The 26,478-nt window shown below is 44.3% G+C and overlaps 1 protein-coding gene across 1 annotated transcript in view; it reads left to right on the top strand.

Annotated features, from left to right (window-relative positions):
- The first annotated feature begins 392 nt into the window (after window positions 1-392).
- Window positions 393-26,478, top strand: part of SHISA9 (shisa family member 9) — a 291,458-nt gene continuing 265,372 nt past the window's right edge. The window contains exons 1-2 of the mRNA XM_065893341.1: window positions 393-1,131; window positions 11,236-11,363. Coding sequence (XP_065749413.1) covers window positions 446-1,131; window positions 11,236-11,363 — 814 coding nt within the window. The 5' untranslated portion in view covers window positions 393-445. The remainder of the gene's footprint in view (window positions 1,132-11,235; window positions 11,364-26,478) is intronic.

Raw genomic sequence — 26,478 nt, 5'->3', positions numbered from 1 at the left:
CCCGAGTCACCTCTCCCGCGCCCCCGCCCCTCTCCAGCTCGCTCCCGCCCCCTCGCCCCCCCCGCGCCTCCTCTGCCCGCCTTCCTCCCCCTCCCCCTTCCCTCCTGCCCTCCCTTCATTCCACAAGTGTTGCTTAGCTCTCTCCGGCGCACTTGGCCAGCTGGAGAGGTGAGAGGGATCCTGCGAGCGGGCGCGGGGCGGCGAGTCCAGAGCCGCCGGCCGAGGGGAGGCGCGGACAGACCGACTCGCCCTTGCTCTCCGGCCCCCGCCTCCCCCTGTGGCCATCCGGACCTGCACCCCGTGCTTGCCCCCGCTCCTCCTCCCCCCGCCCGGCCGGCGCGCTCCTCCCCGACCGGCCCCTCGGCGCGCTGCGCGCTGGAGGCGAACGCGGGCTGAGCCGAGCGCAGTGGCCGCCGACCACCGAGCGCCCCGCGCCGCTCCCTGCATGTGCGGCCCGCGGCGGCTCGCAGCCCCCGGCAGCAGCCTCGGCAGCTTCGGCCGCGCCTCGAGAGGCGGCTGCAGCGGCTCCAGCGGCGGCCGAGCGGCCGAGCCCGGGCTGGGAAACACGATGCGCCGCGTCCTCCGGCTGCTTCTCGGCTGCTTCCTCACCGAGCTGTGCGCCCGCGTGTGCCGGGCGCAGGAGCGAGCGGGGCACGGGCAGCTGGCGCAGCTGGGCGGCGTGGTGGTGCTGGCGGGGGGCAACCGCTCGGGGGCCGCCTCCGGAGAGGTCGGTGAGGGCGTGGGGGTCTCGGACGCACCCCCGACACGGGCGCCCACGCCGGACTTCTGCCGGGGCTACTTCGATGTCATGGGCCAGTGGGACCCGCCGTTCAACTGCAGCTCGGGCGACTTCATCTTCTGCTGCGGGACTTGTGGCTTCCGGTTCTGCTGCACGTTTAAGAAGCGGCGACTGAACCAGAGCACCTGCACCAACTACGACACTCCACTCTGGCTCAACACCGGCAAGCCCCCAGCGCGCAAGGACGACCCCCTGCACGACCCCACCAAGGACAAGACCAACCTGATCGTTTACATCATCTGCGGGGTGGTGGCCGTCATGGTGCTCGTGGGCATCTTCACCAAGCTGGGGCTGGAGAAAGCGCACCGGCCCCAAAGGGAGCACATGTCCAGGTGGGCTGCCTCCCCCCCCCCCCCCGCCTCCGGGCTCTCCCTACTCTCTCCTCTCTACCTTCCTGGAGGCAATGGCGCTCCCCCCGACCCTCGCTTCTCCGCGGGGGTATGTCACCCGGGCAGCCAACTTGGGCTGAGAGCGCAGAGAGGGGACGCTGCGCTCAGCACAGGTGCGGACATGAGCGTGTGTGGGGGTTAGGGGGTGTCTTCTCCTCCCCCGCCCTCTTGCCGCCCCCTCCCGCCGAGGCTTGCAGCGGGCTTGAGACACACAGTCCCTGGGAACCCGTGGCTCCGAAGTCTTGGGCTTTGGGGAGGGGGTCCAGCCTTCGGATTCCAGATACTAGCCTCTAGGTAAACAGGGGCCAGCGAGCCCGAAAGGGAAGGGGGGCGTGTGTGAGCTCGCGCGCGCGCGTGTGTGCGGGAGGGAGGGAGGGAGGCAAGGAGTGTGTGCCGCCTGCAACTCGTACGACTCGCGAAAATGTGGCGAGGGAGGTGGAGAGTGCGGGGAGGGCGAGAACAAAAGCTGTGCTTGGAGCGGCCGCCTCGCTTTCTCCGAGCTGCCAGGTCCCTGGAATTGGGACCTCGCCACCCCTCCCCTTAACCCCCTCGTCCCCCTCTCCAGTCGCCACCTCTCCCTGCCTGGGGCAGCGACCTCATCTGCGCGCTCCCCCCCCTTGCCCAGGCTGGCGTGGCCTCCAAAGACCGGAGCCTTCTCCCCGCGCGCCTTCACCCCACAGATACTCTGATTGGTCAACTTCCCCTTTTGCCTTGTTCATTATGCAAGTCCCAGCACGAGCAGGTCTCAGCAGATGGGAGAAGGCATTTGGGATTAATGGAGCTATTTGCCTTTTGCTTTTTTTTTTTTTTTAAGTATCTAAATCGATTCGCACAACCTAGTAACTTTGAGGCGGAACACGCAGACGCGAGGACGCAGCCCCCGGCCGGGGTGAGGCCTGGGGTTGGTGTGAGGTCCGGGCGGGCGGGGTTGAAGAGCGCCGGGTGGCCTGCGAACAGCTGGATGACTGGGGCTCCAGGTTTATTCTTTTTCCGAATATGGGCAACAGAGTCGCCTTGTGTTCCCCCCACGCCCCACCCAACACACACATACACACCCCACACCTCCGGGTGCCAGTGCGCCCGCCTAAAAAAATCTCAACAAAGAGACCCACCAAAAATAGGCGAAGGAACATCACCACCTCACTAGTAATTATTTTCTACTTATACTCAGATTATCCGATTTTTTTTTTTTTTCCAGATGGGAAGAATTTGGGGGAAGAGGTGAGGAAGTTCTTCTTGGTTTGGGTCAGTAGGGAGGTGTGGATGGATGTTGAGGTCCGGAGGCACAGAAGTAAGCTCCCAGGGCATTCAAGAAAGCCTGACCTACTAAAAAGAGTCAAGAGCAGGCCTCGCCCACCTCCCCGTAACCCCAAGGTGCCCGATCGCCAACCGCATGGGCCGGGTGGTTTCACTTCCCCCACTGTCCTCGCCAAGGGTCTGTATTAAGGTGAGAGTGAGACACGGAAGCAGGGCTGCGGCAGCGACTGTTGCCTTGGTAGGGAGATTCACCCAGGGATATAGGTAGGCTGCCTTGCAGATTTCGGCTTAATTCCTCTGCTGAAATCTCCTTGGAGCCTTTGCCTTGCAAACCAGCTCTTACAGGAGCCCTCCTCCTTGTTTGGTTGGGATGGGGGTGGAGAGGCATGAAGAGGGAGGTGAGAAGGTGGAGAGGGGAGCTAACCTTTGGGCATCTGTGGGAGAAAGATGCTAGCTTCAGGCCAGCAGGGACTCAACTTCCTGGTCCTGCCCCCTTGCAGCTCTGTTTACTTCAGCCCAGCAGGCTGCAGCCACATCCCTCTGCAGGTATCGGAAGAGGTCTGCTTGGAGGTGAAATCTAGGCGTACCCAGTCCTGGGGTAGCAGAGCCTCAACACAGGCTCTCCTTGCATACATTTTGGGAATTCCAGAATGGAGTGAAAGTATGTACTCCTGAAGAGAAAGGATGGTTGATTTTTACTTGCAACTCCTAAAGTATAGTTTTCAACCTCAGCTGATGTTTAGGGTCACCTGGAGTGCTTTTAAAAGAGTCCTCTTGCTGGGAGCCCCACCCTAGATGGTTCAAATCAGAACCTCTAGGGTGGGGCCTGAGCATCCATACTTCTGTATATCTCTCCAGGCTTTACAGTGTTCAGCCAATCACTGTCCAGGAAAAGGAAGTAACATTTGCTGAGCACAGTTCTGGGTGCCAGGCGCTATACTAGGGGTGTGTGTGTGTGTGTAAACATTCTCTCGTTTAGTTTGCACAGCGATGAGACAGGTGCTAATTTAATTCCCACTTACATAGGAGCAAATCATAGCTGAGGTTGGTGGATTGCTCAAGGTCACACAGAAAGTTGTGCGATCCCTAGTCCCCTGGTTTCAGCTGTGTCTGGGGCAGATGTTTTCAGTTTGAGTGAGCGTCAGAATTTGGGGAGCTTCCTAAAATGCACAGTCTTGAGTTCGATCCAGAGAGATACTAAATCCATCCATCTGGGCCTCGGAAATCTGCATTTCACCACCTCCCTGAATGGCTCACGTAAAGTGGTCCACACTTGGAGAAACACTGGTCTTGATTCGGGAATATTTTACAGGATTGAGGATGGATGAATTCATCCAGTGTGACTCTTACTTATTTACATTCTATTGCTGGTTTTCCCCGTGTGTGTAGCCTTTATGTGTATTTCTGTGGTGCTGGGGGCCGCCCCAAGTTCTCACCAAACGCATCCTGCTCTGTTGATCATTTCAAGTCCCAGCCATGGCAGTGGCCTCATCCACTTTTGCCTGCACGGGGCCATGGGATGCTTGGGTGGGGCCAGCACACCACGCTCGGCATCAGAGAGACTATACGGTGGCTTCTAGGTGAAATTAACCTGCTGTCTGCAGCCTCTTCATTTACTTTGTCTGCAGCTGCTAGGTCACTGGGATGTTCTTACCTCATCCGAAAGTATCTTCTCCTCAAAGACTTAACAGCACGTGCTGCTCCCACGTCACACCCTGACTGGTATTGATGACCAGTGTGCTTGTGTTTGAGGAGGTCAGTTTCTAGGCTCAGAGTCCTGGGCACATCCCATGCTTCCCTTTGGGCTGATTAGGACTGAAAAAGGGGAAAGGCAGCAGTTCCAGGAGCGTGCATGGACCTTGCTTGTGATGTTGGGAGAACTGTACAGATGCTCATTCAGCAGCTGTAACAGCTGCCACATTCAAGCACAATTTATTGGAAGAAGTGACTGCAAATGGTGGCCAGCTATGGGTACCAAACCATGCAGACCTGTTTTGTTTGGCCTGCAAGGTATTTCTATTTATGTATTCTTATTTTTAAGTTTTCCTCAATTTGTTATTGTGAAACATTTTAAACATACAAAAAACTTGCAAAAAGAATAAACACAAAGTCCAGTATATCTTTCATCTAGAGCAGGGTTTCTTCCCCTTGACACTGTTGACATTCGGAGCTGGATAATTCTTTGCTATGGGCGCTGTCCTGAGCATTGCAGCAGCCCTGGACTCTACCCACTAGGTGCAGGTAGCACCCACCCCACGCTTCATTCGGGACAATTAAAAACATCCTCAGGTGTTGCCAAAAGTCATCCAGGGGCAAAATCACTCCCAGTTAAGAGCTACCAATTTAGATTGAACAATTATGAGTATTTTGTCCTGTTTGCTATCTCTCTCTTCCTTCTTTCCTCCCTTCCTTTTTTCCTTCTTTTCTCCTTCCCTCCCTTCCTCTCTTTTTTTCCTTTGTTTTTTGGCTGAAGCAGTTGAAAATGAGTTGCATACATGACGCTTCATCTTTGAATACTTCAGTGTGGATCTCCTAAGAACAAGGACATTCTCCCACATAACACAATTCCAGTATCACACCCAAGAAAAAGAACAAAAATTCTGTAACATCATCAAATAGCCAACTGTATTACTGTTTTCCCAGTCATGTACCAGAAATGTCTTTTAGAGCTTGGTTTCTCAAACCAGGATCCAGTCGAAGCTCACTGCCTTTGGCTGTGAAATCTCTTTAGTCTCTATTAAGTATGGTGTTTTAAAACCAGCTTAGAACCAATTGCCAACATTTAAAAACTGAGAGATTTCACACAGAAATCCAGATTTCTGATTTCTCTTGAGAAATCGATAGGTCTGGTAATATTGGACCTGCATATTCAAACAGCAACTGTTCCCTTTAGGACCCTCTTAGGTTTAATCTCCAGCCACCGCCCCCCCCAACCCCCCCCCAGCCCCATTCACTCAGTTATGTTACCTGCAGTCCCCAGAGAGGTCATCAGGCTGATCTTAACAGAAATGGGCTCAAGTCAGATGGCTCCAGATTCAGTCCCAGCTCAGCCACTTAATAGCTGTGTGACTCTGGGAAATTTACATCACTTCTCTGATTCCCAGGTTCTTGCCTACAAAATGGGATGATGAGGGTCCCTATAGCATAGGCTTGTGTGAGGATTCACTGAGACTGGGCTTAGAAAGCTCTTAGAGCAGGACCTGCCATATGGTCACTGCTCAGTGACTATTACCCTTTATCATCATCCTTATTACTGGAATTTTCTAACCCTTATCTACCGAAGTGGGTGAAGTTGTAGTCTGGAACTCTGTGTCTAGCCCTTGCTCTGCTATGACTGTTTAGCTGTGTGACATTGGCCAAGTCTTATAACCTCTCTGGGCTTGCATTTAATTTTAGCAGAAGGAGTGGCAGGTTCACAATAGGAGAGACGATCCATGTATGACAACATTAGATGCATTGCAAAGAGTTGGCCTGGGTGATATTGAAGAACACTTGCTGGTTTTACTATTTTGCCATAAGCTTGTGTGTAAATTCTCATTTAATTTCATGTCCCACCACAAGGAGGTCTGACTTATGACAGTCTGCCTTTCACAGAGGCACAGATTGCTTTCCAAGAGGATACACAAGCCCCTAGTGAGTGGAGGAGTTGGACTTCAGGCCCAGACAGTCTGAGGCTGTAGCACGGATCCTTGACTACTAGGCTGTACTGCCTTGGATCACTGAGATGCAGGACTTCAGTCTTTGCAGATCACAGAGAGGTGCTCGATGCCCTGCAAATAACAGTGCACACATCAGGGCCAGTTCACGGAGCCACTGTCAGATCAAGACTAGGCATGTTTTCTGCATCTGCCCCTGGCAGGGCCAGCCCCTTGGCAAAGGCATCGGTAAGAAATGACCTTGGGGCAGGAAGCTCTCTACACTCGAAGCCAGTAGGGAACACATGTCATTATTTTGTCCACCTTCAAACAGAATCTGAAATCCAAGTGGCAAATTATGTAGCACAATGTCCTGTGTGTTTTTCAAACATGCTTCGCAAGTGTTGGAGTCTCTTGCAAAGAAATGGCATCAAGTGATATATGTCCCTTCTTCCCTTGCCTTTTCTCTCTTATTCCAGCTTCCCTTCCACCTCCCCTTTTTCTTACACATTTATGGTTATCTTGTGGCTTCCACCAGCTCCTCAGGCTGGAGAAGCCCATGAATGCATATACTGTTGGCCATGGAAAAGTCTAAATTATTTTTCTTTGCAGAATATGTTTGCTTCTCTTTGGGTACTGAGTCCTTACATTTGAAAAATCAACTTTAACAACATTGCAAAGCAGTTATACTCCAATAAAGATGTTAAAAAAATCCACTTTATTGGGGTCTAATTTACACAATAAAATGCACACACATTATCTGTACAGTTTGATGAGCTTGGACAAATGTCTACACCTGTATAACCACTACTCCAGAAAGGTACCTAGTGCCCATTGCCCTTAGATCCTTGAAAAATAAATGATGCTTCTGGTAAAAGAGGAAATTCTCAGGAATCCCATTCAAGTGTTTAAAAGTCAGGACATAGTTTAGACCTTGGAACCCCTGGAGGCTATGAAGGAAGATGCTGGAACTCTGAGCTCTGTTCGGTAATGCTGGGGTCTTTTATTTGCTCTCTGTAATTGGAAAGAAAAGGGATGCAGCCTTTTCTTTTTGTTCCTCAGCTATGCCACGCTCATTGCTGCTTTGGAGTTGTGTTGTTTTGCCTCAAATTCTCTGGCTGGCCCCTCCTCTGCATTCAAGTCTCAGCTCAATGTCACCTGTCTGAGATGCTGTCCCTGACCCCACAGGCTTACTTACTAACGCCCCCTTCCTCGCCCCCTCCAACCCATCACTCAATGTTATTTGCTTCATTTCACATTACAGTCTAAAATGAACTTAATAATGTACTAGTTTACTAGTTTATTATCTGTCTCCTTCTGTTATCTTTCACATTAAGGAGTGCAGGGATGCTAACAGTCTCTTCCCCATCTGTCACCTGCGTCCTAGTACGGTACCTGGCACATAGGAGTTCTGATTCCTGACATCCTGGTTTATATGACATAAGGTATCTCCTCATTCAGTCATTCATTTGCTCATTGATATATTCATTCAATAGGTTTTTATTGAGTACCTATGGTATACCCAGCCCTGTGCAGAGAGCTCTGAGAATGCAGCAGAGTGCAGGCACAGAGCTCATGGTCAAATGGCAGGAGACAGGTAATGTACAAATAAATATACAAGTGAAGTGATACTAAGTTGAACCTTATGAAATTGCCAATATTCCATCATCTTCAACCTCAAAAACGGCAATGTTTTAACATAACAATTTGGAGCTGGGTTAAGGGATATCAAGGAAAAGTGTAGTTTCTTCAATAAGGTGCCTGTGTTAGTTAGGGTACTCCAGAGAAACAGAACCTCTAGGAGATCTATCTATTTATCTAGCATCTATCTATCTATGTGTCATCTATCTATCTATGAAGAGCTTTATGCAGAATTGCCACACATGTTAATTGAAGCTGGGAGGTCCAAAATCTGCAGAGTCAAGGTCCCAGTTTGAGTCTGAAAGCCTGTAGGTCACCGTAGAAACATGAAGAGCTGATGTCCCAGTTTGAAGGCCATCAGGCAGGGAAATTCTCTCTTACTTGGGGGAGGGTCAGCCTTTTGTTCTATTCCAGCCTTCAACTGATCAGATGAGGCCCACCCCATGGAGGGCAATCTGCTTTCCTCAGTCTATCAATCTAAATGTTAATCTCATCCAAAAACACCCTCTCAGATGCATCCAGAATAATGTTTGACAAAATCTTTGTTCTCTTCAGCCAAGTTGACACATAAAATTTACCATGACATTACCTTTAGGATCTTGCTATTCAGATTGTGGCCTGTGGACCAGCAGCATCTCCATCACCTGGGAGCTTGAGCAGAATCTCAGGCCCTGCCTCAGACACCTTGAATCAGAATCTGCATCTTAACAAGACCGCGAAGGTAATCTGAATGCACGTTCGAGTTTGAGAAGCACCCGAAGTATGTGCCACACATAAATACCAATTCCTTGGGCATTTGTTTGGCTTGTAGTACATAGTTGGTTCTTTCCACTAATTCACTAATTTTTTAAAACACATCCCTAATTGTAACATTTTTTTTAGCATACACCCCAATATGTGCACATAGCAACAAAAATTATTATGTACACTGTAGCATTTATTATTTTTTAAAGCTTTATTGAAGGATAGTTGATTTACAATGTGTTAATTTCTGCTGTACAGCAAAGTGATTCAGTTTTATATATATATACTTTTTCATATTCTTTTCCATTATGGCTTATCACAGGATATTGAATATAGTTCCCTGTGCTATACAATAGGGCCTTGTTGTTTAGATACACTATAAAGCATACATAAGAACAGAAATATTAAAGTGAGCTGAAGGTGAAATAAATATTTACAATTTGTTGCCAATGGTGCTGACTTCGTGCAATCATTAGCTCATCTCTCAAAGCCTAATGTGTGTTGAGGATGAAGCTCATCATTCATAAATAAATCCATAGTTTGAATAGTTTTCCTGAGAGCTTTGATTATTTTTGGCTGACTTCATTTTGATCTGAATAGGCCATCATTGTTTTAACCTTGTGAGAAGCTGTTGAAGAGGAGGGGAGAGTCCAATCTGTCCTTTTCCTGTGCTTGTGTCATCAGTATTATCTCCAAGCTGTGGTTTTGTTATGGGGGACATTTTTAAGCCCCATGTCCACGTAGTGATGGTTAGCCTAGTAAAACTAGATACTTTGCCTGCACATCCGCTTTAGGGGTGCACATAACTGCAATACAGGTGATGCAGCCTAATGATGGTGCCACTGCTAGCCACCCTCCTTGGTCCAAGACTCCAGATTCTCACCATCTGACATGGATATTCCAAATGAGGGCTCCGGCATCAATTCACATACTAAATTTATTTCTTATTCTTAGTGACTAAAGACCATACACAGAAGTTCTCATGTTTCCTTCCCCCATGCTAAATTATTTTAGGCAGTCCCTGAGTGAGTGGACCACATCTTGAAGACTCCTTGTCCAGGATGTGCAGGCTCTAAGAATCCCTGTCTTCACTGCATGCTCTGGGAAGGGCTGCCTTGGAAAAAGTATGGCTTGGCTTTTAGGTGAATTTCATGAATTTTGGCACTCAGAAGAAGCCCAGGGAATCTGCCGATGGCAGTGCTGACCGAGTTCATGGATAGACATCCTGAATATTTACTTTGCTGTCCTCTTGAAAGTCTGAATATTCTGGAATTTTGGAGAGACTCCTTAGAGAATCTGTTGAGATCTATGGCTTCTTCTTCAAGAAAAACGCACAAATAAAATTTCCATTCAATTCCAGAGGAGTTCAGAGATCCCCTGAAGTTCATATAAAGAGCCTGTTTAAAAGTGAAAAAAGGCAAATTAGGTTTGGGAGGCATCTATTCTACGTTTCAAACATTCCTTCCCTGCAGCCCCTTTGAGTTTCAGGCCTTGCTTACTGCACAGAGTAGGAAGGAGCCTGGACTCTGATTTCAAAGACACTCAGATTTGTATCTTAGTCCCTCCACTGATTAGCTGAGTTAACTTGGGCATTTTTTTGTTTTGGAGAATGGATAATCCACACCTTGTAACATTATCCCCCCTTGTTTGCCATAATCCAGCTTTATTGGCCTTCTTGCTTGTCCCTCAGATACCTGAACTCTTTCCTGCCTCAGGACCTTTGCACTTGCTGCCCCTCTGCCCAGAATGTTCTTTCATCATCTTTATGTGACCAACTCCTTCTACTGCTCAGGGCTGTACCCAAATATCACCTCCTCAGAAAGGCTTTTCCAGACCACTCCATCTCAGTATATTTAGGATTAAAAAAAAAAGTGTACAGGGACTTCCCTGGTTGTCCAGTGGTTAAGACTTCACTCTCCCAATGTAGAGGGCCTGGGTTTGATACCTAGTCAGGGAACTAGATCCCGCATGCCGCAATGAAGATCCCTCGTGCCGCCACTAAAACCTGGCGCAGCCAAATAAATAAATATTAAAAAATATTAAAAAGTGTACAATTCAGTGTTTTTTAGTATATTCAGAAAGTTGAGCAACCAACACCACTGTCTAATTCTAGAACATTTTCATCATCCTAAAAAAAAACCCTTCACTCATTAGCAGTCACTTCCTATTTCCCCTCCCACACCCCCAGCCCCTGGCAACCACTAATCTGCTTTGTCTCTGGATTTGCCTATTCTGAACATTTCATGTAAATGGAATCAATTCACCTCTCTGAGTCTTTGTTTACTCATCTGCAAACATAGAGTAATAATCCTCATAAGATGTTTACATGCTGCTTAGTTGAATTAAAGTATGTAACGTGACTAGTATAGTGCCTGGCTTACGGTAAGTACTCAGTAAATGTTACTTATTGTTAGGAATAGTGGGCCATTGCTGTACGTGAAGTGTTGGTATCTAGGGTTAGTCATAAAGGGGAACTAAACTTGTGGGGTGCAGACATATTACATATATTCATCATTTAATCCTCTCAACACCTCTATAAAGTAGGTAACACTGCTATTACATCACTATTGTGAGAGGCATGTGAACCGTTCTGCGTGAGGTCCTTATGTAATCTCTAATTGCAGTGATCTTACTAATGTCTTTTTTTCCCCTCTGCCCCTCAGTAGAATGGCAGCTCCATGGAGGAAGGGGTCTTTTCTTTTGTTCATAGGCCCAAGTATGTGCCAATCATTGTTTTGAATGAACAGATTTAAATTTTCTCTTCTTTCAGGGCCCTTGCAGATGTCATGAGGCCACAGGGCCACTGCAACACTGACCACATGGAGAGAGATCTCAACATCGTGGTCCATGTCCAGCATTATGAGAACATGGATACCAGAACCCCCATAAATAATCTTCGTAAGTACAGCTGTGCGATCCATTCCAGTCCTGTGTGGTGACCCAAGTGGTGGTCACACCACCCCAGATTTCATGGTGTATGTTTGGGTCCATGAAGAGCTTCTATTTGTTGAATAAGAAGTTTTATTTTATCTCTTCTGGATCAAACTGTGTTTGGCATCCTCAGATTTCACTTGGTTTGTTTCTCTGTTAAAGAGTGGCCCACTTGGTGAATTTCTCATGTTTGGTTCTTCTATTAGCAGAACCACTTGGGTGGTTCATCTTGGTTGATCTGTTAACTAATGGCCCTCTTGGTGGGTTCATCATGGTTGGGTACCTAGTTAACCAATGAATTACTTGGTTGGTTCATCTTAGATAGTAAATCTGTTAGCCAATAACCCATTTTGTTGGTTCATCTTGATTGGGTAATCTGTTAACCAATGGTTCATTTGCTTATCTGTCACCCTCCTGAGGTAGACCAGTTGTGTCTTTTAGGTTTCATGCTGCTTTCAGTTAACAGATACTGGTTCAGAAGAACTAGATTTATTTTTCATAAAACTAGAGTTTCGTAAATATAATCCACAAACTCTTTGTGTGTGTATGTGTGTGCGTGTGTGCATGTGTATGGAGTTTTGAGTTGTGGTTATGTTGGTTTGGGGTGGGTGTGTATGTGTGATTCAAGAGTAGCAAATTGTTCCATTGTTCTTCCAGGAAAAAAAAAGCTGCATTTGCTATTGTGTTTCAATAGGTATTCTTTAGCTGATGGAGCATAGTTGGGGATCTTAGTATGGTCCCAAAGATTTTCTTTCCTTTCAAAGATCTGTATATACAACATACATTATGGAGCTGGTGCACTGAGAACAGGGAGTGGGGAAAACAAAATGGTTTTGTTTTTGACGGTAGTGTACTACCGTGGTTACTCCTAGCAATTATGTTTCAAGTAACCACCACATTAAAGTAATGTGGAGGGGTTGGTTTACAATAACAAAAGCCAGACAATTTAAAGGATGCATTCAGTTGTGGCTGGAGGTTCTTAAAAACAGAAACATTTCTGGCAGTGCACATTTTTCTAGTCTGGGTCGCCTTTGCTAAAGCTGCACGAGGAGCGGCATTGGTGTTTTATTTGCTGAATCATACTTTTGGACTGGTTGCAAATTTTCATGCTCAACGGGTAGAGGAATAAGCCTGTGGAATTTGACATAGGTGATGAAAATTCTCTGATTCTGCATGGTGACAGTTGTTCATGGCCTTGGAAATGTCTCTGTGTGTTGGCAAAGTCAATCTGTACATGGTTTGAAAATGGGTTACTAAGTAGGTCTTAGGTTTCATTATATTAAATAATCTGACATTATTTATTTGTGAACTGGACCATAAAATGATATGAGAAATAGCCACATTTTAGAGCAAAATACACCAGCCATTGGAAGTTTTATGACCAAATCGCGCAGCCCTGAAAGATATGGTAAATTGCGCCAACTCTGATATGGCAGTCATATCCAATTCTGGTTTTGATGGAAATGAGCACATTCTCCTTCGGAATGCACTGGGAAATAAGTTGAACCTAGGTGTATGTGAGTCCCAAACATCATAAGTGAGTGATTGTGACCATGAAGTAGAGAAAGCGGAAATAGTGTTGAGTCCCTGGCTATAAAAGGCAGCCGTTGAAAGTTTCTCATTTGAAGTTTCAATTTTTAGGATGATTTTGAATCAGCACTTGAGTGGAATAACAAAATCATTGAAGGCACTCAAATTTCACCATTCCATCAGGCAAAAAGGGCAGGCGACATTAATGAATCTTGCTTTAGTAAGGAATTAAAAAAATATATATTTATCTTTTTGGTTGTGTTGGGTCTTAGCTGCAGCAGGTGGTCTCCTTAGTTGTGGCATGCGAACTCTTAGTTGGGGCATGCATGTGGGATCTAGTTCCCCAACCAGGGATCAAACCCAGGCCACCTGCATTGGGAGCGTGTAGTCTTAACCACTGTGCCACCAGGGAAGTCCCTTTAGTGAGGGATTTTTGTTTAAAGTTGTACTGAGAATAAATTACTGTTCAGAGATGGGTGTCTAGGTACTGAGCAATTCAATAGTCTCCTGTGACAGGCTAACTTGGTTTATTTATGATTCTTGCTTTTAGTCTATATTTGTGTTTCAGTAATCAATGGTCTTTTTATACTAAGAAAAAAAATGTGTCTTGTAATATTTTACTGGGTAGAATTACACCAGAGCATTCCTGGCAAACTACAGGGGAGAATTCCAGGTGTTATGTCACAAACACTGCATTCTCATAAGAATTACCACAAATATTAATTTCATATAATTTTGCTAGGTTGGTTCAATCCTTATTTCCAAGTGTTTTTGGGACTATCTGAAAATAGGAAGCATATAGCCTTTCCACAGATTTACATTAATAAGTTTAATTGATATAACAAGTTAATTCAGTAGTTGGTAGTGATTGTGTTTCCTTGTAATTACATGTTTGTCTTTTGTTGACTTACAGGAGCTCTTTATATATTGTAGACATGTGGGAAAAATTTGCATGTTCAGAACAAAGAATGATTTGGGAAGTTCATTGAGAAGATAGGACTAGATAACTGATATTTATCAGTTATTAAATGTTCAAGAAGCCAAACTGTCACCAGAGCCCACTCTGACCAGTAGAGAACTAGGAGAGAAGGAATTCTGTCTAATAACCAGAAAGTAGGACCAGATCTTGGTACCAGAATTAGCCTGCACCTATTGAATATAAAACCCTTTTCTGGACATTGTGGGAGCTACAAAGATTTACCATTACAAAAAACGGAATGAAAGATGCATCTACTTGTGATACAAAAAGAAGGGACACATCGTGCCATTTTTAGGGTGTTCTTCACTAAACATTCAAGTTGCCAGATTTGACTGGAAATTCGATAGGCCCAACTTAAATGTTATTTTCATCTCTGTTCAATTACTCACTTGACATTGCTTTAAGAGAATAATCATCTCCATATATTTATCTCTCCTCCTCTTGATACTAAAGCTAGATCACTTTATGATCGTTCCCTTATGCTTTGTTAAAATGCTAAGAGAATCAACAGTCAGTCTGGAAATCTGGATATTTGGAAGGAGGGGAGTGGAGAAGGACTAGGGTGAAGGCAAATAGGGGGCAGAGGGCTTCCATATGGGGAAATTTTTTGCCAACCTTTATCAGTTTTGTGAAGCTGATTTTTCCGGTGATATGCAGGACTTGGCTTTTTTATTTGAAGATGGATTTTTCTTCAGCAGATGCTGAAGGGTCTTTCCAGGCATTCAGTGATACTGCCTAAAAATATTTAGTCTGATAATCAAAAGGTCTTGGACCTCTTTGATTAACAGGATGTAGATTCAGATGAGATAGTGGTTTTCTGCAAAGGCTCCTAGGCTTCTGTGTAATTACAGTTTGCTTTTGAAGGCACATTTTGTTCTCAAGTGCTGTGAATGTGCTGTCTCCCCGACCCCAGCCTCCCTGCCTGCCAATGACACCTCCCACCCCTTTTGAGAGTCCAGGGTAAATGTAGGCTCCCTTTGGTGTTAAGAACGGGATGAACCTTTTTTTTTCTTCTTTTCTTTTCATTTTTGGCTGCGCCGGCGGCTTGTAGGATCTTAGTTCCCTGACCAGGGATCGAACCTACGCCCCCCACAGTGGAAGTGCAGAGTCCTAACCGCTGGACCGCCAGGGAAGTCCCTAGTGTTAAGAATGGGAGACGTGAATGAGGGGCTGTGGGGACACCATATCACCTGGATCACTGTTTCTCAACTTGTTTGTGTTAAAAGCACACTTTTTTTTTGAAATAAAATTTTAATTTGGGAATAATTGTATATTTATAGAAAAGTGGCAAAGATAGCACACAGAGTTCTGTATATTCCTCAGCCACTTTGATTTTAACATCTTACTTGACTATAGTATGGTCAAAACTAAGAAATCAACATCAGTATGTTATTTTTAGCTAAACGGTAGATATTGTTTGAATTTCACTAGTTTCTTCCCTAATGTCCCTTTTCTGTTCCAGGATCCAATCCAGGACACTACATTATAGTAGTATAGCCAACTTGATAGTAGAATTTTGGTTGTGCAATATTGGTTAATGATGTGGTGAAGGCTGGAATCAACACTGAATAAGTCAGCGGCAATTACAAAACCTTTATTGCCACCATATAAAAAGTGTCTCCCAGTGTCTATGAAAACATCCATGTTAAATTATTCACCTGCTCACTGTTCGAATGGAACCAGTTGCTGTCCTGACTGTGCTCTCACATATACTCATGGGACAAAGGACCCTCACATTCCATACAAACATGCAACCCCACTTTGGAATGGGGTTAGTGTTACAGTATTTATTTCACGGCATAATCTGAGCAAGTGAGATCTCACCCCAAACTCCAGAGAAATGCTAACTTGATATTTCAGGACACAGAGTCCATCAGAAAGACCAGATTCTTATTCCAGCTTCTACTCACACCCTCTCCTCCCCCAGGACCATTCCCAAGTGGCTTTACAAGTAATCAGATGAAAAGCAAACCCACGATTTAGTTTCTGAAGAGGTTGTACAGCTCATACCTAGGGCCAAATGGATTTCCATTCATTTGTCCATATTTACCAAGGCACCCGGGATGTCCCATACTCGACTTTTGGAGATACTGGAAGGAATATTCCCAAATACTTTTTAAAAACTGGAGGAATTACCAACAAGGACCTACTGTATAGCACAGGGAAGTTTCCTCAATATTTTGTGGTAACGTATAAGGGAAAAGGTCTGAATTACTGTGCTGTACACCTGAAACTAACATTGACACTGTAAATCAACTATAGTTCAATAAAAAATAAGTAAAATAAAAAATAAATAAACAAATAAGTAAAAAATAAATTTGGGGGTAATTTCCTAAGCAGGGCAGGCAAAAAGATAAATACAGATACAAAAGAAATATGTGAGATAGTGTAATAGTAACAGTAGACTGAGCAGACAGCATTCTAAACCCCTACCACATTGAATCCTACAGAACTTATTGGGTTGGTACTATTATTTTCCCCATCATAAGGACGGATAAACTGAAGTCAGAGAGGTTAAGTGGCTTGTCCAAAGTCTGTAGAGTTACTAAGTAGTAGAGCTGGGATTTAAATGGGGCCAGTCACTTCGCAAGGTCTGTGTTTTTAACCACCACACTACATTACCTCTCCTTGTGGTACAGATGTTTGCTGAAGGGGGAAGAAAGGATATGTTAAGTGAACCTAAAGAGCAGTTGGCATTCCAGGTAAGAGCTGTTTCCAAAATGCTCTCCAATGTACTGTCTTGTGATGAGTCCTCCCTTAGGGATAATAACAAATATTTATTGAGCCCTTCCTAACTGGAGGCATTGTGCTAAATGCTTTGAATATATTAGCTCCTTTCATATGCAAAGCAACCCTCAAACTGCCTAGGCTCATTCTTGCCTCAGGGCCTTTGCACATGCTGTGCTTCCTGCCTAGAGCAAGGGCTCCCAGGCCTTTTCCATCTCATCTCTTACCCCTATTGCCACTTCATTAGAGAGGACTTCCTTGTCTACCTTTTTGGCCCCCAAATCACCTACTGTTCCCCATTTTCCCATTATTCTCTTCATAAGTTTTGTATTCTCCGAAGTTGTAAACTCCACGAGAGCAAATGCTTTGTATTGTCACAACTGTACTCCCCACAGCAGGAACTGGGCTGGCTCATGGCAGCAGCTCCATAAATTTTTGTCTAATAAATGAAAAAGCCTATGGAAGAGGTTTCATTTTGTGGGGGTTGATAGATGAAACAAAATGGGAAAAGTATTGTTATTATAGCTGGGTGACCAAATACATGGGGATTCATTATTCTCTCTATCTTTGTGTATATTTGAAAATATCCCTAATAAAATTAAAGGTTAAAGAGCTTGTCCATGATATCTTAGCTAATATACAGAGGAGCCAGGATTCAAGCCCAGGTCTATCTGATTCCATAGCCTGAACTTTAATGGATGCACTTGGGTTATCTTCTGGTGAATAACCAGGCTCTGGAAGGGTAGGAAATCAAGACACCTCAGGGACTTCAGGAGGTGGAGTGGGTAAAACATCACTATCGTTTCTGTCCTTAATGTGCTCAATCACCGTGTCTTTTAGTTCATTTTATCCAGAGAGAGAAAATGTGATTGGTTTCTGACCAACCAATGGCCTGGCTTCCCTGGATCAGCTCTCTGACCCCAGATTAATCAGTTGGGTGTGATGGAGAGTGTCTTGGTCTTCTTCTCAGGACTGTAGTGGGACTAGGTCTCCAAGAAGGCTGTGTTTGAGTAGCAGGGTGGAGATTGCTGTTTTAAGCTTCCTTGGGGCAGGGGCAGGGTTTACATTTGTCTTACTCTCCCCTGTACCTCCAGTGCCTAGTAACTACACAGTGTTCAATGGATGTTTGTTAAATGAAGGGATACATGCATGTATGAATGAATGCCTAGCACAAGCTCCATAAGAGATCCAGGGGAACCCATTAGCAGGACCCTTGGGATTTTGAGTTTTGAGGGAACTTGGCGATTTCAACTCATATGAGGCTTTAACTCTCTTCTAAGAAACGACAGCTACCAATACTGTTGTTCCTGAAATGACTGGATAGGATCGTCTTTCCACCTGAAGATCTATGACTGTAATGGTTTTGGCACACAGGTCAGCAAATCTTAGAGCTGATAAGAGTTAGGGGGTGGATCTATACTGGATCCACTAAAAACATTTTTAGGTTCAGTGCCATAGCTTGAGTTGACTTTGTGTGGTTTTAGATCAAGAGCTCTGGTTTTCTCTTCAAGTATTCAGTGTTATAGATGAGATCCTGACATGTGATGATGCTCATCAGATATTAGACAATATATCTTTGAGATGGTTCAGTGAGGGCTTGGGGGATATGGGCTTGGGAGGTGGACATGGTTGGCTTGGGTGTCTGCTCTGTCATCTGTTAGCTGTGCAGTCTTGGAAAAATTTATTTAATTCTGTAAACTTCAGTTTTCCATTCTATGAAAAGAATAAAATAACATCTCCCTTACGAGATTGTTGTGGAGATTACATGAATTAACACATTTAAAGGACTTAGCTTGATGCCTGGTAACATACACATTGGTTGTTACTATTATTTTTTGTGGAATGAGTAAGCATTAATGTTAAGGTGGTCCGTTCGCTAGGGGCCAGTGATGCACGTTGGTATGAATTTGTTGTGCAGTTGTCTTCATGGTGAAAATATTTTCACTCTGTGTGCCTGTTGATAACCCCATTTGTGTGTGTGTGTGTGCGTGTGTGTGTTTTTTTTTACTACTAATGTTTTTGATGCAAATGAGAACTGAAGAAACTGTCAATTCCTTCCCAAGGAAATAGTTGGGATGGAGCAGCTGTCCCATTCTTAGCCATTTGTTCCTGTCTTACGTTCTTCTTCTATTCTCATTAAAACACATGAGCTTCCATTCTGGTAGGAGTGTTGATTTTAATATTTCTTTACACTGGCAGACCAGACCTGTAGGAATCTGTCTGGCCCCCAGCATGTCTTATAGTTAGTTCCACCTAGAAAATGAGATTTGTGTGTGTGTGTGTGTCTATGTGTGTGCATGCACGGGCAACAGAAACAGAGCCCTTAAAAGAAAAAAAAATCACCACTTTCTGTAAGTCAACTCCTGGGCTCTTTTCAAAAATTGCTACTAATGCTGGCCACATGGCATTGCCTAATTGGATCTACATTGCCTTTCCAAAGTGCTTCCAACCAGCTGTAGGACTATTTGTAAAGAAAGCCTAAGTGCTTATCACAGTGTCTGGTTTAGTTTAAAAGATGCCAAGTTCTGCTCCTTCCATTCTAGGGAAAGCCTATCCAGTTCCTTTGGGAGACCATTTCTATTTAGATATCGGGATTCAAAGATGCAACATGCCTACTATGTGATTGACAGTGTGGATTAAAAAAGGAATAAATGAAACAGAATAATGCTTGTTCTGCTCCTACCACATACATGCATTTTTCTTCTCACAACAATCCATGAAATAATTGAAATAGGTACTGCATCTACATATTATAGATGAGAAAACTGTGGCATAGAGAGTTTAAGTAACCTGCCCAAGGCCATAGAGATTCTTTTTTTTGTGGTACACGGGCCTCTCATTGTTGTGACCTCTCCCATTGCGGAGCACAGGCTCCGGACGCGCAGGCTCAGCGGCCATGGCTCACGGGCCCAGCTGCTCTGCAGCATGTGGGATCTTCCCGGACCGGGGTACGAACCCGTGTCCCCTGCACTGGCAGGCGGACTCTCAACCACCGCGCCACCAGGGAAGCCCCGGCCATAGAGATTTTTAGTAAGGAGTTCAGACCAGAGACATGGGTTCAGGCATGAACTCTATTCATGAGTTTTCTCATACCTTTCCCAAGGACTTGCACTGGGTGATGTAACAGATTATGTCTCTTTTTCTCCTTCTCCCCATTATTTATAGATCCTCACTAAGAATCACTATATTAAATGACACTCATCTTTGAAAATGGACCAACTGGATAAAGCCGTCATTTCTGTCCTAGAGGACTCAGATATTAGCCAATCGTTTCTTTCTTGTCATTGATATTTCCACATCCTCAATCAACATTGAATTGATATTTATTAAAATTCTGCTACGTGTCAGGCAACGTGCTAGGAAAACTGGAGGTATGAGGATGAATGAGTCAAAAATAAGAAATATCCTCTTGGATCTTATGATACAATTGGGGAGATGGAAGAGAAAACAGGTAATTGCAAAGCAGCACGATAGGGATAGTAAGTACAGGATGCTATGGGAGCATAATGGGGGCCTCCTCAAAACACTTGGGGTTGAGGAGGAGGGAAGGGAGATTGGGACATATTTTCCTGAGAAATAGGTATTTTGCTCTTAGAGAGAAATATTTCCCAACAACTTTCCAGGAATCAGAGTGAAAGAGGGACTTCCCTGGTGGCACAGTGGTTAAGAATCTGCCTGCCAATGCAGGGGACACGGGTTCGAGCCCTCATCCAGGAAGATCCCACATACTGCAGAGCAACTAAGCCTGTGCGCCACAACTACTGAGCCTGCGCTCTAGAGCCCACGAGCCACAGCTACTGAAGCCGTGTGCCACAACTACTGAAGCCCATGCTCCTAGAGCCTGTACTCCACAACAAGAGAAGCCACCGCAATGAGAAGCCCATGCACTGCCACGAAGAGTAGCCCCTGCTCACCACAGCTAGAGAAAGCCCGCACCCAGCAATGAAAACCCCACGCAGCCAAAAAGTAAACAAAGAAATTTATTAAAAAAAAAAAAGAGTGAAAGAAAGAACATTTTTATGTAGCAGAACATTTTTTTTTTTTTGCAGTACGCGGGCCTCTCACTGTTGTGACCTCTGCCGTTGCGGAGCACAGGCTCCGGATGCGCAGGCTCAGCGGCCATGGCTCACGGGCCCAGCCGCTCCGCGGCATGTGGGATCTTCCCGGACCGGGGCACGAACCCGTGTCCCCTGCATCGGCAGGCGGACTCTCAACCACTGTGCCACCAGGGAAGCCTGCAGAACATTTTTATGTACTGACTTTGCTTGCTTTTGATTGAGGGGAGAACTATCAGTGGTAGAGTACAGCTCTCTGTTGCAGGTCTGATTACTTTTATACAAATTATAGAAAGGGGGGAAGAGGATTTTCTTCGGTTAGGGTCATACTGCATTTGGTAGGAAAATTAAAATGCCATGTCTGACACGGGAAGAACAAAACTTCAGGATGAGCTTTCAAGAGTTGAATACAGATTTTTTTCAGAACAGTCTTTGAGTTCAAGTCAGCTGGCTGTTCTTGGAGATTAGCATTTAATATTTTCTTCTTTTAAAAATAACGGCCAATATAAAACTAAGCAACATAGTTTAATACCATAATACATATATTAAAATAATTTACAATAAGGCTTTAGGAAACCGCCTGAAAAAAATCCCAGTAAGGATTCTCAGTAAAGTTAATTATAAGTTGAAAAGGAAATCCGATCACGTTAGTCTGAGAATGCAGTTAATGAAACCAAGTGTAATCATAATCTGAATATTTCATTAAATAGAGACTTAAACTCATTAATTTAGGTATTAGGCTTGGAGTTGTGTGCTTGCATGAAGACTGCCGCACTCTAAGCAGAGCCTGGATTTCACACATTGAAATCCAATCCTTCGTCCAGGGAGACGGGCTTCTTCTCTGAGATCTGTCCACGGTGCCGAGTCATACCCTGGATGTACAATATTATAGTTATTCAAACCACCCAGCAAGAAAAGTCTATCTCAAAGAATTTTGGAGCTGGAGGGAACTTTGGGAATCATTTTGCCTTTGGTTTACCACATTTTTGGTTTCAAAGGTAACTAAAAATTAAAAAAAAAAAGTAGAAGAACTGGGGAACCAACATACTGTGCTAACTTTCAATTTTGCAAGAAAGGAAATTATGTAAAAAGTAACTATGAGATAATACCAAACATTTAGGTAAGAAATAGATCTCAAAATAAAATACAATTCCTAAGTCGAATGAAATTAACTCACAAAAAATTCATTCCACTATCCTTATGTTTTCTCATTATTTTTGGCCTCCAGTCTGTTGAAAATGAGAGCATGGATTTACATTTTGGGGAATTACTGATCATCCCTTAAATGGTTTGCTCATTGGATGAGTATTTACTGAGCACTGTACCTACTATGTGCTAGGCACTGGGGCTTGGTGCTAGGGACACAGAGCACCAAGTCATATATGCGTATGCATATATGTATATATGACTTCATGGTGCTTACAGTCAGTCCATTCTCTGCATTTTACAAATAATGAAACTGAGGTCCAGGGAAATTTTTTTTTTTTTTTAAAGTGACACAACCATGAAACTTGTCAGGTTAATACTGTTTAAAAAACATCATTGGGGCTTCCCTGGTAGCGCAGTGGTTGGGAGTCCGCCTGCCGATGCAGGGGACACGGGTTTGTGTCCCGTTGCGGGAGGATCCCACATGCCGCGGAGCGGCTGGGTCCGTGAGCCGTGGCCGCTGAGCCTGCGCGTCCGGAGCCTGTGCTTCGCGACCGGAGAGGCCACGCGGTGAGAGGCCTGCGTACAGCAAAAAAAACAAAAAACAGAAAAACACATCATTGAATATTTAGGACACAATTATTGATCACAAATACATGTATACTTGGCAGCTCTTGGAAATGGACTTAAGGATGTAAAATGAAGGGATAGACTTCATAGCTATTGGTGCAGTGCCTCTTTAGTTAGATGCCTTACCTGTTATCCAAAGGAAGCTCTTTGAAATATTCAGATACTCTTGACATTTTAACAAAATACTGAATTGCCTAAAGCCCATGAATTGGAAGTTGTGCAAGGGCAGCATGTGATTTTTGATTTCCTTTATTGAGTAATAACAAGGAGTGGAGAAAGCACCTCATTCTTCAGAGGCATTGTTTAAAAATATTTAGTACATATATTCAAAGTCAAGGAAGGTCATCAATCAAATAATTCTTTGGTAATAGCTGACAAGGATGTTGTATAAGCATGTTTTGTTTTTTTTTTAAAGAGAGAACATGCATGTTTAATATGTTAAAAATTATATTAGTGAAGACAAGAATATACACTTTAAAAATTTTTTTATTTCATTAAAGTTAGTTGATTTACAATGTTGTGTTAATTTCTACTGTACAGCAAAGTGATTTCAGTTATACATATATATATACAAAGAATGTACGCTTAAAGACATGAGAGAATGTTGTCTGTGTCAAAAGAAAATACAAATGAGGTAGTTTCCCTAAATCAAAAGACTAGAGGGGCTTCCCTGGTGGCGCAGTGGTTGAGAGTCCGCCTGCCGATGCAGGGGACACGGGTTCGTGCCCCGGTCCGGGAAGATCCCACATGCCGCGGAGCGGCTGGGCCTGTGAGCCATGGCCCCTGAGCCTGTGCGTCCGGAGTCTGTGCTCCGCAACGGGAGAGGCCACAAAAGTGAGAGGCCCGCGTACCGCAAAAAAAACAAAACAAAACAAAAAAAACTAGAAATATGATTCAATACCTGATCCTGCTTCTTCTTTTTTTTCATTGAAGTATAATTGATCTACAACACCGTGTTAGTTCCAGATACACAACATAGTGACTTGACACTTCTGTACGTTACAAAATGATCACCACTGTGTAAGCATATTTTAAAAAAATTATCCTGGGCTTCCCTGGTGGCGCAGTGGTTGGGAGTCCGCCTGCCGATGCAGGGGGCGCGGGTTCGTGCCCCGGTCTGGGAGGATCCCGCGTGCCGCGGAGCGGCTGGGCCCGTGGGCCATGGCCGCTGAGCCTGCGCGTCCGGAGCCTGTCCTCCGCGACGGGAGAGGCCACGGCAGTGAGAGGCCCGCGTAACGCATAAAAAAAAAAAAAAAAAAAAAAAAAAAAAAAATTATCCTTATGAACATTTTTGTTCTGCTAATCAGCTTAGAGGTGGCTTGTTTCAGATCCTGGTATTGTTCTTTAAAATATGTATTCATTATTATTTTATTTACATGAGTATCATATATATATAATTGTGAAAATATTCACATAATATGGTACTGAAATCTTGCTTCTATCATTAATTATGGCCTCTTTATATATACAAAATAATCTCCAGTCATGTAATTATTAATTCTATGTAAACTAGAACATTTCATTTTATTTCAACATGACTAGGTACATCATTTTGCTGTTAAACTGTTGGAGAGAAAAATCACTTACTGCTAGGGTTGCTAGGAGGATAGGATGCATACCTGGAGCTGCTTGAAGCTACCTTGCCATCACAAGGGGGTGATCCTGCCATGGAATAAAGCCATTGAGAAGAAAGGCAGAATGGAGAGGGGGAGAGAGTGAGTTTATTTCTGATACTGTTTTGAGTTCCTGGATCCAGCTGTACCTGAAGCCATGGGCTTTTCAGTAACAGAATGAATTTCTTTCAAATTTAATCAGCTTGAGTTGGGTTTCTGTCACTTGCAATGGAAAGGATGCTGATTTCTATAAGCAAAGGCTACCATTTATAAATTACCCACAGTTTTCAATACTTAGGTTATCTTATCTAGTTCTTAGAACAATCACCTGTTAGCCAGAAATACTCAGATTTATCCAGGAATGTACTAACTCTGTTGTGACTTTCATCCTACCAGACGGTGAGCTCTTCGAGTTCTGAGATTGTGTTCTTTTCTGTGTATCTCTGTTTCCAGCATTTAGACTTGAACACACAGTAGGCAGTTAGTAAATGCATGGTGAATAGACTAATGAAGCCCAGCCACTTTAACTAGTTGTGACCAGTCTAAGCTAAAAAGCTAGTTAAGTGGAAGAACAAGGACTAGAACCCCAGTCTCCAAACTCCAGGTCTAGTGCTCTTGTGTTTGGCCATTGGGCAATTTGGGCCATAGTGACATGTGGGTCTTCACCTGAACTTCATTACATCACTTCCTGCTTAAAACTCTGCAATTGAGCTTGCTATAGCCCATTTTTATTGCAATAATAATAACAATTAAACTCCTCACTTGCCTACTTGGTCTCACATAACCTGGCCCAAGTGCTATATCATTCACTTGACCACAGTGAGCTCTCTTTTTGCTTATTTAAATGAGCCAGGATTGCTTTCACCTTAGGTAGGGGCTTTCCTTTTGCTTCTCCCTCTGCCTTCCCCCATTCTTTGCATCATTTATGTTTTGGCTAAACTGTTATCCCTTTAGGGAAGCCTCCCTATGGAAAGTAGCCCACCCTACGTACAGAATCCCACCACCATCCCACCACCATCACCATTTTCTTTCCATCATAGCTCATATCACTACCTAAACATCAACTTGTTTACTTGTTTCTTTTGTATCTTCCCCACTCAAAGATCAGCTCCACAAGACAGGGGACCTTTTCTGTCTTGTTTCCTACTGTATTCCCAGTGCCTAGCACAGTGCCTGGAGCTCTCTCCCTATATAGTAGGTGCTCAATAAAAAGTTATTGAATGAATGCTGTCAAAATACAACACTGAGCACATTTTCTCAAGTAATTGCTATTCTTACTTTTTCTTGTCGACTCATCAGGGTTTTATTCTTACGGACTAAACCTTCAGTGTGGTTATCAAAGTTTAGAAAATGCCAAATTACATGCCAAGAAAAATTACATACATTAAAAAAAATCATGAATAGGTATGGCAGCATTACCTGGAAATTTTGAAATGTCACACAAATTCCCGTCCACCGATTTGAGCACAATTGATTTTTTTCAATAGCATTTCCTCCCATTTCATTCCTTTGGGCTTCTCTGTGTCTTAGGTCCCCTCAGGATGTCCCTCTCCATCTTGGCTCTCAATTTCATTAGCATGAAAGCAAACTAAGAAGGGAATTGGGCGCGTATAATATTTATGAAATGACTATGTTGTGTTGATGTGCACAATTAAAAAAACTTAACTCTGGTGATGCCAAGTAACCTTAATAATTACCTACTTAGGATTATAATATTGATTTTCAAGTATTGCCAAGCAAACTATTAAATCCCCAACAGCTACATTCCACATTTAATTATTATATTTAAAAGGAAGCTTTGGGACTTCCCTTGTGGTGCAGTGGTTAAAAATCCGTCTGCCAAGGCAGGGGACGTGGGTTCGAGCCCTGGTCCAGGAAGATCCCACATGCTGCAGAGCAACTACCCCGTGTGCCATGACTACTGAGCCTGTGAGCCACAACTACTGAACCCACTTGCCACAACTACTGAAGCCTGCATGCCTAGAGCCTGTGCTGTGCAACAGGAGAAGTCACTGCCATGAGAAGCCTGCGCATCACAACAAAGAGTAGCCCCTGCTCGCTGCAACTAGAGAGAGCCCGCGTGCAGCAGCAAAGACCCAACGCAGCCAAAAAAAGAAAAAAAAAAAAAGAAGGAGTCTTAAAATCCAGAGGGAGAAGATGGTGGATACAAAAAAAAAAAAAACAACACAGCAGATCCATGGATTCATTTCATATCCTATAACTGGGCAGTTCTCCAGTGGCAAGCCTGGCCTATCTATGGTTAAGGTCAATTACTTACCTACCCTTTGAATTTGAATTCCAGAATGCCCCCAGTGTGCCATTGGATCTTACAATCCTCACTCCCAGAGCAAAATCGGGTCAAGCTAAGAAAAGCACTCAAGAACAAAAGATGCAGCCTCTGA

Source organism: Phocoena phocoena, chromosome 15, assembly GCF_963924675.1.
Source record: "Phocoena phocoena chromosome 15, mPhoPho1.1, whole genome shotgun sequence".
Lineage (NCBI taxonomy): Eukaryota > Metazoa > Chordata > Mammalia > Artiodactyla > Phocoenidae > Phocoena > Phocoena phocoena.
Note: the sequence above shows the minus strand (reverse complement) of the source record. Positions and strands in the feature narration are given on the sequence as shown.